At 56.6% G+C, this 11,770-nt stretch overlaps 1 protein-coding gene across 2 annotated transcripts in view; it reads left to right on the top strand.

Annotated features, from left to right (window-relative positions):
- Positions 1-11,770, top strand: part of PXDN (peroxidasin) — a 92,151-nt gene that overhangs the window by 65,950 nt on the left and 14,431 nt on the right. For both annotated transcript variants that reach the window (XM_076000512.1, XM_076000511.1), the window contains 5 exons: positions 260-418; positions 2,453-2,565; positions 7,317-7,473; positions 10,776-10,884; positions 11,473-11,630. In XM_076000512.1, coding sequence (XP_075856627.1) covers positions 260-418; positions 2,453-2,565; positions 7,317-7,473; positions 10,776-10,884; positions 11,473-11,630 — 696 coding nt within the window. The remainder of the gene's footprint in view (positions 1-259; positions 419-2,452; positions 2,566-7,316; positions 7,474-10,775; positions 10,885-11,472; positions 11,631-11,770) is intronic.

Raw genomic sequence — 11,770 nt, 5'->3', positions numbered from 1 at the left:
ATCAGGTGACACCCCAGACACCCTGAGTGCCTCGTCCCCTGGCTCCTAGATGGCCCTTTACTCTCTGTCCCTTGTGGCCCCTTCCTTCGTGCCACTGGAGGGCAGGGACGGTTTGATCCCCCTGCCTGTGTCCAGCAGGACAGACAGGTGCCCTCATGCCGCCCAGTCCCCACCACGCCCCGACCCAGGTGCAGACCAGCTTCTGTGATGTCCTCCCTAACCCCACGGGCTCCGAGTGACGGGTGCGTGTCCCTTGCAGGGAGCCAGCTCTCCGTGGACCGGCGGCACCTGGTCCTGTCCTCGGGAACGCTCAGGATCTCCGGCGTGGCCCTGCACGACCAGGGCCAGTACGAGTGCCAGGCCGTGAACATCATCGGCTCGCGGAAGGTCGTGGCCCACCTGAGCGTGCAGCCCAGAGGTGCGCGGGCTGGGGAAGCAGGTTTCTGCAGCCCACATGACGTGGCTGTTCGTTTAAAGCGTGGACTCCTCCCTCTGTGTTCATGGACCGTGGTGGTGCCTGCACCCCAGGGTGTCTGCGTCCTGCTCGTTCAGTCTCTGTCCCCTTTGCTGGCGAAAGTCTATTTATTTGTTAGTGATGGTGGTTTTGCATCCAGATCAGGCTCCGTCAGGTGTTTTTCCTTCCGAACTACTGTCCGCTCGGGAAAGGGCTCCTGGCTCCCTGTGCAGGGCAGTTATCTGGGGGCGTGAGGTCCACCAAGCTACCTGCCCGTGCGGGGACCCAGATGCCGTCTCAGCCGCCGTCCCTGTCCCCGTTTGTCCTTTGGGGACGTCCCGCTTGCCTGTTCCCCTGCTTGGGAGACCCGGCTCCTCGCAGCACTGCTGTAGTGTCAGGGCGGTAAGGTCAGGAACCTCTGACCTCTGAGAGGCTCCCGCGTGACGCAGGGTGACCCCGCAGGGAGGCAGCCCAGGCCGCTGTGCCCTGAGCCTGGATTGGGGACAAGGGAATTGAGGGCACTTGCCCCGAGCTCCCTGTGGAGGATGCCTCGAGGCTGCCACGGCTTGTCGGTGGCTGGCCCGGCCTGGCCCTGACCTGGTGGACACCGACCAGCAGCTGGGGGGGGGCGCGTAGGGTGGGGGCTCCTGAGAGGCTGCCCAGCCCAGACGCTCTGTGGTCAGCCACCCCCACTTTTAGATGAGAACACGCCTCTCTCGGTGGCCTTTTTTCTCTCCATGACACAAGTGTCTCGGGAGGCCGTGGTGCCCTCGGTGGGCCGTGGGCCTGCCCCGGCTCGCGTGGGGCCTGGGGCACGAGGTGGGCCGTGGGCCTGCCCCGGCTCGAGTGGGGCCTGGGGCACGAGGTGGGCCGTGGGCCTGTCCCGGCTCGAGTGGGGCCTGGGGCACGAGGTGGGCCGTGGGTCTTTCCTGGCTCGCGTGGGGCCTGGGGCACGAGGTGGGCCATGGGCCTGTCTTGGCTCGCGTGGGGCCTGGGGCACGAGGTGGGCCGTGGGCCTGTCCTGGCTCGCGTGGGACCTGGGGCACTAGGTGGGCCGTGGGCCTGTCCTGGCTCGCGTGGGGCCTGGGGCACGAGGTGGCAGCCTGGCCGTGTTGAGGGTCCGGCGCTGTCTGTCTCTGAGTTGGTCACAGTCTGCTCCTCATGCCTTGGGCAGGTGGGCAGGTGGGCAGGAGGGCAGGTGGGCAGATGGGCAGGAGGGCAGGTTGACAGGTGGGCAGGAGTGCAGGTCAGTGGGTGGGCAGAAGGGCAGGTGGACAGGAGTGCAGGTCTGCAGGTGGGCAGGAGGGCAGGTGGACAGGAGTGCAGGTTGCCAGGTAGGCAGGAGGGCAGGTCGGTAGGTGGGCAGGAGGGCAGGTGGATAGGAGTGCAGGTCGGTAGGAGGGTAGGTGGGCAGGAGGGTAGGTGGGCAGGAGGGTAGGTGGGCAGGAGGGTAGGTGGGCAGGTGGACAGGAGGGCAGGTCAGTAGGTGGGCAGGAGGGCAGGTGGATAGGAGTGCAGGTGGGTAGGAGGGTAGGTGGGCAGGAGGGCAGGTGGATAGGAGTGCAGGTCGGTAGGAGGGTAGGTGGCCAGGAGGGTAGGTGGGCAGGAGGGCAGGTCGGCAGGAAGGCAGGTGGGCAGGTGGACAGGAGGGCAGGTCGGTAGGTGGGTAGGTCGGCAGGTGGACAGGAGGGCAGGTCGGTAGGTGGGTAGGTCGGCAGGTGGGCAGGAGTGCAGGTTGGCAGGTGGGCAGGAAGGCAGGTGAGCAGGAAGGTAGGAGGGCAGGTGTGCAGGTGGGCAGGAGGGCAGGAGGGGAGGTGGGCAGGTCTTCTCTGGAGCCCTCGGGGCTCCTGGCCCTGTGCAGGTGCCTCTAGGAGGCAGTAAAAGGACCACCCGGGCCCCTGAGCTCTGGGCGGGGCTGCCGGGTGGGGCGGGGCTCCACTCTTCGGAAGCTTTGGTACAAATCACTCGTTTCCTGGATTCTCCGCGTTTGCCTTACAGTCACCCCAGTGTTCGCCAGTGTCCCCAGCGACATCACGGTGGAGGTGGGCACCAACGTGCAGCTGCCCTGCAGCTCCCAGGGTGAGCCCGAGCCGGCCATCACCTGGAACAAGGTAGGAGCCCTGGCTGGCCCTGCTATGGGCGTGCAGACCCCGCACTGCCTGCCCTCTGCTCTGCAGCCTCCGGAGAGCAGGGGGAGGGATGTTGAAATGGCGTGCTCGGTGCAGAGCAACGTGGTTGCTTTCTGATGAGAGCAAAATATGTGATCCCAGCACTCTGGGAGGCCGAGGCTGGAGGATCACCTGAGGCCAGGGGTTTGAGACCAGCCTGAGCAAGAGTGAGACCCCGTCTGTACTACAAATAGAAAAATTAGCCAGGTGTGGTGGTGCACACCTGTAGCCCCAGCTACTTGGGAGGCTGAGGCAGGAGGATCACTTGAGCCAAGGAGTTCGAGGCTGCAGTGAGTTATGACTGCGCCACACTGCACCACTGTACTGCAGCCCGAGTGACGGAGCAAGACCCTATCTCAAAAAAAGTAAATAAGTAAAATAATAAAACAAAACAAAAATTGGCCAGGCATGGTGGCTCATGCCTGTAATCTTAGGACTCAGGGAGGCTGAGGCCGGAGGATCGCTTTAGGCCAGGAGTTTGAGACCAGCCTGAGCAAGAGCAAGACCCATCTCTACTAAAAATAGAAACATTAGGTAGACGTGGTGGCGCATGCCTGTAGTCCCAGCTACTCGGGAGGCTGAGGCAGGAGGATCGCTTGAGCCCAGGAGTTGGAGGCTGCTGTGAGCTATGCCTGCACCACTGCACTCTAGGCCTGGAGACCGAGCAAGACCCTTTCTCTAAAAACATAAAAAGAATAACAACTTGGAGCATTCTGTGATTTTGTTCTTTTCAATGACAAGAGCAAAGAAAACCCCTTGCTTCGGTCTCGTAGTCAGTAAAAGGGGTTATTTCATTTTCCTTTGCTGTTTAATAAGCCCAGTGTGAACGCCCAGTGTGAACGCCCAGTGTGAACACCCAGTGTGAACGCCCATTATGAACACCCAGTGTGAACGCCTAGTGTGAACGCCCATTATGAACACCCAGTGTGAACGCCTAGTGTGAACGCCCATTATGAACGCCCAGTGTGAACGCCCATTATGAACACCCAGTGTGAACGCCCAGTGTGAACGCCCAGTGTGAACGCCCATTATGAACACCCAGTGTGAACGCCCAGTGTGAACGCCCATTATGAACGCCCAGTGTGAACGCCCAGTGTGAACGCCCAGTGTGAACGCCCAGTGTGAACACCCAGTGTGAACGCCTAGTGTGAACGCCCATTATGAACACCCAGTGTGAACGCCTAGTGTGAACGCCCATTATGAACGCCCAGTGTGAACGCCCAGTGTGAACGCCCATTATGAACGCCCAGTGTGAACGCCCAGTGTGAACGCCCAGTGTGAACGCCCAGTGTGAACGCCCATTATGAACGCCCAGTGTGAACGCTCATTATGAACGCCCAGTGTGAACACCCATTGTGAACGCCCAGTGTGAACGCCCATTATGAACGCCCAGTGTGAACGCCCAGTGTGAACACCCAGTGTGAACGCCCAGCGTGAATGCCCATTATGAACACCCAGTGTGAACGCCCAGTGTGAACACCCAGTGTGAACGCCCAGCGTGAACGCTCATTATGAACACCCAGTGTGAACGCCCATTATGAACGCCCAGTGTGAACGCCCATTATGAACACCCAGTGTGAACGCCCATTATGAACGCCCAGTGTGAATGCCCATTATGAACACCCAGTGTGAACGCCCAGTGTGAACACCCAGTGTGAACGCCCAGCGTGAACGCTCATTATGAACACCCAGTGTGAACGCCCAGTGTGAACACCCATTATGAACACCCAGTGTGAACGCCCATTATGAACACCCAGTGTGAACGCCCATTATGAACGCCCAGTGTGAACGCCCAATGTGAACACCCAGTGTGAACACCCATTATGGACGCCCAGTGTGAACACCCATTATGAACACCCAGTGTGAACGCCCATTATGAACACCCAGTGTGAACGCCCATTATGAACACCCAGTGTGAACGCCCATTATGAACGCCCAGTGTGAATGCCCATTATGAACACCCAGTGTGAACGCCCAGTGTGAACACCCAGTGTGAACGCCCAGCGTGAACGCTCATTATGAACACCCAGTGTGAACGCCCAGTGTGAACACCCATTATGAACACCCAGTGTGAACGCCCATTATGAACACCCAGTGTGAACGCCCATTATGAACGCCCAGTGTGAACGCCCAATGTGAACACCCAGTGTGAACGCCCAGTGTGAACACCCATTATGAACACCCAGTGTGAACGCCCATTATGAACACCCAGTGTGAACACCCATTATGAACGCCCAGTGTGAACGCCCATTATGAACACCCAGTGTGAACGCCCATTATGAACACCCAGTGTGAACACCCAGTGTGAACGCCCAGCGTGAACGCTGATGAACACCCAGTGTGAATGCCCATTATGAACACCCAGTGTGAACGCCCAGTGTGAACGCCCATTATGAACGCCCAGTGTGAACGCCCAATGTGAACACCCAGTGTGAACGCCCAGCGTGAACGCTGATGAACACCCAGTGTGAACGCCCATTATGAACACCCAGTGTGAACACCCAGTGTGAACACCCATTATGAACACCCAGTGTGAACGCCCATTATGAACACCCAGTGTGAACGCCCATTATGAACACCCAGTGTGAACGCCCAGTGTGAACACCCATTATGAACACCCAGTGTGAATGCCCATTATGAACACTCAGTGTGAACACCCAGTGTGAACACCCATTATGAACACCCAGTGTGAACGCCCATTATGAACACCCAGTGTGAACACCCAGTGTGAACGCCCAGCGTGAACGCTGATGAACACCCAGTGTGAATGCCCATTATGAACACCCAGTGTGAACGCCCAGTGTGAACGCCCAGTGTGAACGCCCAATGTGAACACCCAGTGTGAACGCCCAGCGTGAACGCTGATGAACACCCAGTGTGAACGCCCATTATGAACACCCAGTGTGAACACCCAGTGTGAACACCCATTATGAACACCCAGTGTGAACGCCCATTATGAACACCCAGTGTGAACGCCCATTATGAACACCCAGTGTGAACGCCCAGTGTGAACACCCATTATGAACACCCAGTGTGAATGCCCATTATGAACACCCAGTGTGAACGCCCATTATGAACACCCAGTGTGAACGCCCAGTGTGAACGCCCAGTGTGAACGCCCAATGTGAACACCCAGTGTGAACGCCCAGCGTGAACGCTGATGAACACCCAGTGTGAACGCCCAGTGTGAATGCCCATTATGAACACCCAGTGTGAACACCCATTATGAACACCCAGTGTGAACGCCCATTATGAACACCCAGTGTGAACGCCCAGTGTGAACGCCCAGTGTGAACGCCCATTATGAATGCCCAGTGTGAACGCCCAATGTGAACACCCAGTGTGAACGCCCAGCGTGAACGCTGATGAACACCCAGTGTGAATGCCCATTATGAACACCCAGTGTGAACGCCCATTATGAACGCCCAGTGTGAACGCCCAATGTGAACACCCAGTGTGAACGCCCAGCGTGAACGCTGATGAACACCCAGTGTGAATGCCCATTATGAACACCCAGTGTGAACGCCCAGTGTGAACGCCCATTATGAACGCCCAGTGTGAACGCCCAATGTGAACACCCAGTGTGAACGCCCAGCGTGAACGCTGATGAACACCCAGTGTGAACGCCCAGTGTGAATGCCCATTATGAACACCCAGTGTGAACACCCAGTGTGAACCCCCAGTGTGAACACCCGTGAACGCCCAGTGTGAACGCCCATTATGAACGCCCAGTGTGAACGCCCAGCGTGAGCGCCCAGTGTGAACACCCAGTGTGAACACCCGTGAACGCCCAGTGTGAACGCCCATTATGAACGCCCAGTGTGAACGCCCAGCGTGAACGCCCAGTGTGAACCCCCAGTGTGCACGCCCATTATGAACGCCCAGTGTGAACGCCCAGCGTGAACGCCCAGTGTGAACACCCGTGAACGCCCAGTGTGAACGCCCAGTGTGAACACCCAGCGTGAACGCCCATGAACACCCAGTGTGAACGCCCAGTGTGAACGCCCAGTGTGAACACCCAGTGTGAACGCCGGGGCAGCACTCACAGCCCTGGACCGCACTGTCCACGAACTGGGGGCTCAGGGCCGGCCACGCAGGTCCGGAGGAAGGAGAGCCCCGCCCCCACGCGCCCAGCGCGCATGCGCCCGGCCGTCCTTCCCGTGCGCCCCTCCAGAGCCCGCTGTGTCTCAGCTCAGGGCCGCCCTCTTGGGCAGGGCCCGGGTGCCGTCTCTCTGGGGCTCCCCCCACCGCTGCACGCAGCCCAGGGGCCCCGTCCCTACTGCGATCCTGGGTCCGTCCTCTGCGAGGCTCCGCCCTCGGTAGGGAACGGGTGACCGGAGAGCGTGTCCCTTCGGGCTGCCCTCGGGAGTCCCTGAAGCCTCCTCCGTCTCCAGGCCTGGGGGTCCCAGCGCAGCCTCTGACGCCTGCACTCGGGAGGTCCCGCCTCCATTCGGGAGGTCCCGCCTCCACTCGGCTGGTCCCGCCTCCACTCGGCTGGTCCCGCCTCCACTCGGGAGGTCCCGCCTCCACTCGGGAGGTCCCGCCTCCACTCGGGCGGTCCCGCCTCCACTCAGGCGGTCCCCTCCACTCGGGCGGTCCCGCCTCCGCTCGGGAGATCCCGCCTGCACTCGGGAGGTCCCGCGCCCCCCGGGAAGGACAGCGGCTCCCGTGTTCTGACCCCCTCCCCGCTGCAGGACGGGGTCCAGGTGACGGAGAGCGGGAAGTTCCACATCAGCCCCGAGGGCTTCCTCACCATCCACGACGTGGGCACCGCGGACGCCGGCCGCTACGAGTGCGTGGCGCGCAACACCATCGGCTCGGCCTCCGTGAGCGTGGTGCTCGGCGTGAGCGGTAGGCGCACCGCGGGGCCTGCCTGGGGGGGGGCTGCACCGGCCTTGCCGCGGGGCCCTGCCGGCGCCGGGGAGACGGGTCCCTGTGCGGGGGTGTGTGTGTATAGTGTGTATGTGGTGTATAGCGTGTGTGTGGTGTATAGCGTGTGTAGTGTGTGGTGTATAGTGTAAGTGGTGTATAGCATGCGTGTGGTGTATAGTGTGTATGTGGTGTATAGCGTGTGGTGTATAGTGTGTGTTAGTGTGTGGTGTATAGTGTGTGTGTGGTGTATAGCGTGTGGTGTATAGTGTGTGTGTAGTTTGTGGTGTATAGTGTGTATGTGGTGTATAGCGTGTGGTGTATAGTGTGTGTGGTGTATAGCGTATGGTGTATAGTGTGTGGTGTATAGTGTGTGTGTAGTGTGTGGTGTGTGGTGTATAGTGTTCGTGTGTGGTGTGTAGTGTGTGTGTGTGGTGTATAGCGTGTGTGTGGTGTATAGTGTGTGTGTGGTGTATAGTGTGTGGTGTATAGCGTGGTGTATAGTGTGTGTGTGGTGTATAGTGTGTGTGTGGTGTACAGTGTGTATGTGTGTGAGAGATATAGTGTGTGTGGTGCATAGGGTGTGTATTGTGCATAGGGTGTGTATTGTGTATAGTGTGTGTGTGGTGTATAGTGTGTGTGGTGTATAGTGTGTGTGGTGTATAGTGTGGTGTTTGTGTGTGTGGTGCATAGTATGTGTGTGTGGTGTATAGTGTGGTGTATTGTGTGTGTGGAGTATAGTGTGTATGTGTGTGTGAGATATAGTGTGTGTGGTATATAGGATGTGTGTGGTGTATAGTGTATGTGGTGTATAGTGTGTGTGTGGTGTATAGTGTGTGTGGTGTATAGCGTGTGTGTGTGGTGTATAGTGTGTACAGTGTGTGTGTGATGTAGCGTGTGTGTGGTGTATAGTGTGGTGTACAGTGTGTGTGTGGTGTACAGTGTGTGTGTGGTGTATAGTGTGTGTGGTGTACAGTGTGTGTGTGTGGTGTATGGTGTGTGTGTGGTATATAGCGAGTGTGTGGTGTATATCGTGTGTGTGGTGTATAGCATGTGTGGTGTATAGCATGTGTGTGTGGTGTATAACGTGTGTGTGATGTATAGTGTGTGTGGTATATAGTGTGTGAGGTGTATAGCGTGTGCGTGTGGTGTGTATAGTGTGTGTGGTATATAGTATGTATGGTGTCTAGTGTGTGTGTGGTGCATAGCGTGTGTGGTGTATAGTGTGTGTGGTGTATAGCGTGGGTGGTGTATACTGTGTGTGTGTGGTATATAGTGTGTATTGTGTGCATGGTGTATAGCGTGTGTTTGTGGTATATAGTGTGTGTGGTGGATAGCATGTGTGTGTGGTGTATAGTGTGTGTGGTATATAGTATGTGGGGTGTATAGTGTGTGCGTGTGGTGTGTATAGTGTGTGTGGTATACAGTATGTGTGGTGTCTAGTGTGTGTGTGGTGCATAGCGTGTGTGGTGTATAGTGTGTGTGGTGTATAGCGTGTATGGTGTATACTGTGTGTGTGTGGTATATAGTGTGTATTGTGTGCATGGTGTATAGCGTGTGTTTGTGGTATATAGTGTGTGTGTGGTGGATAGCATATGTGTGTGTGGTGTATAGTGTGTGTAGTATATAGTATGTGTAGTGTCTAGTGTGTGTGTGGTGTCTAGTGTGGTGTATAGCGTGTGTGGTGTATAGTGTGTGTGGTGTATAGCGTGTGTGGTATATACTGTGTGTGTGTGGTATATAGTGTGTATTGTGTGCATGGTGTATAGCGTGTGTTTGTGGTATATAGTGTGTGTGTGGTGGATAGCATATGTGTGTGTGGTGTATAGTGTTGTAGTATATAGTATGTGTAGTGTCTAGTGTGTGTGTGGTGTCTAGTGTGGTGTATAGCGTGTGTGGTGTATAGTGTGTGTGGTGTATAGCGTGTGTGGTATATACTGTGTGTGTGGTATATAGTGTGTATTGTGTGCATGGTGTATAGCGTGTGTTTGTGGTATATAGTGTGTGTGTGGTGGATAGCATATGTGTGTGTGGTGTATAGTGTTGTAGTATATAGTATGTGTAGTGTCTAGTGTGTGTGTGGTGTCTAGTGTGGGGTATAGCGTGTGTGGTGTATAGCGTGTGTGGTGTATAGCGTGTGTGGTGTATAGCATGTGTGGTATATAGTGTTGTGTGTGTGGTGTATAGCGTGTGTGGTGTATAGTGTGTGTGGTGTATAGCGTATGTGGTGTATAGTGTTGTGTGTGTGGTGTATAGCTTGTGTGGTATATAGTATGTGTAGTGTCTGTGTGTGGTGTCTAGTGTGGTGTATAGCCTGTGTGGTGTATAGCGTGTGTGGTATATAGTGTTGTGTGTGGTGTATAGCGTGTGTGGTGTATAGCGTGTGTGGTGTATAGCGTGTGTGGTGTATAGTGTTGTGTGTGTGGTGTATAGTGTGTGTGGTATATAGTATGTGTAGTGTCTAGTGTGTGTGTGGTGTCTAGTGTGGTGTATAGCGTGTGTGGTGTATAGTGTGTGTGGTGTATAGCGTGTGTGGTATATAGTGTTGTGTGTGTGGTGTATAGCGTGTGTGGTGTATAGCGTGTGTGGTATATAGTGTTGTGTGTGTGGTGTATAGCGTGTGTGGTGTATAGTGTGTGTGGTATATAGTATGTGTAGTGTCTAGTGTGTGTGTGGTGTCTAGTGTGGTGTCTAGCATGTGTGGTGTATAGCGTGTGTGGTGTATAGCGTGTGTGGTGTATAGCGTGTGTGGTGTATAGTGTTGTGTGTGTGGTGTATAGTGTGTGGAGTATGTGGTGCGAGGAGGCAGCAGCCCTGTGCACGGATGTGCCGTGGCACGTGGTCATGGGACCCCAGAGGCCACATCTCTTGGAGAGCGTGTCGGGGTGGGCGTGGCCAGGGGAGGGCGGGTCTGGTTGGGCGGGTCCCGGCGGGCGTGGCCAGGAGGAGGGCGGGTCAGTGGGCGTGGCCAGGGTGGGAAGGTGCAGCCTGCCGGGTGGCCGTGGCGGGCTGACCACGTGTTGTCACGGTGGTGTGAGCACTTCCGTGTTCCCTGCCATTTGCTAGGGGCCACGTGATTTCAAGTACTGAAGCACCTGTAATTTCCACGTTGTTTGAAAACAACTCATAGTGGAATCTGATAAAAGATCTGAGCCTTGGTTTGAGAACTGGAGATGACATTTGTAGAAAACGTGCCCAAGCCTAAATGACGTAGTGTCTAGACGTTGCTTACGAGCAACCGTGGAGTAGTTTTCCGGGTAACGTGCGACTTCATGTCCTCCTAGTTCCCGATGTCAGCCGAAACGGGGACCCGTTCGTGGCCACGTCCATCGTGGAAGCGATCGCCACCGTGGACAGAGCCATCAACTCCACCCGGACGCACCTGTTCGACAGGTATGGTGGGGCGGAACCTGGCGCTGCTGGGTTGCCGGGCGTGGTGGGGAGCCTGGGGGACGCGGTTCTAGCAGCTGACCTTGACCTGCTCCTTCTGATGACAGAAACTTAGTTGAAGCGTCATGAACAGCATTGCTTCTCACCTCTCTGGGGGCTCAGGTGGCAGAAGGTGTGACATCTGCTTTTCTAGTAGAACCAGAGCCATGATTCCCCACCAGAGCAGTGCTACTAATTCCACCTCGCTGTTTTCGCTCGTTACTAAATGACTTGGTGGAAACCAAGGACCTCGAAGGCCGCGGGTGTCTTTGCCCGGGTGGCCGTCTCCAAAGCAGTCCGTCTGCACCTTCCCCGAAATGTGGTATCTGTGATTCTCTCTGCTGACCGAATTAATGACTTGTTTTTAGTGTCTTCTGGTTCTTGTCTGTTTGTTTTGTTGCCTCCTCCGTGGGATGAGTAAGGTATGGTACATCACCTTGTAGCGCGTAGCTCTAGAAGCATTAATAGCAAGAATTACATTTCCAGACGCTGGTGATTTTATCCTCAGTGATTCCTTTCGTTGCTCCCCTTCTCTCCCCATGCTGCCGCCAGCCGCCCCCGCTCTCCCAACGACCTGCTGGCCTTGTTCCGGTACCCCCGCGACCCCTACACGGTGGAGCAGGCGCGGGCCGGCGAGATATTCGAGCGCACGCTGCAGCTAATCCAGGAGCACGTGCAGCACGGCCTCATGGTGGACCTCAACGGGACAAGTCAGTGCCTCCCCGCTGCGCCCCACCCCGCTGCGCCCCACCCCGCCTCACTGGCCGCAGTCCCGCCCCAAGGGGGGGTTGGCACTCCCGCCACTGCGCTCAGGGACTGGGGGATTGTGCGCCCAGACCAGGGTCCTCCT

The sequence above is a fragment of the Microcebus murinus genome, chromosome 3 (genome assembly GCF_040939455.1).
Source record: "Microcebus murinus isolate Inina chromosome 3, M.murinus_Inina_mat1.0, whole genome shotgun sequence".
NCBI lineage: Eukaryota > Metazoa > Chordata > Mammalia > Primates > Cheirogaleidae > Microcebus > Microcebus murinus.
Note: the sequence above shows the minus strand (reverse complement) of the source record. Positions and strands in the feature narration are given on the sequence as shown.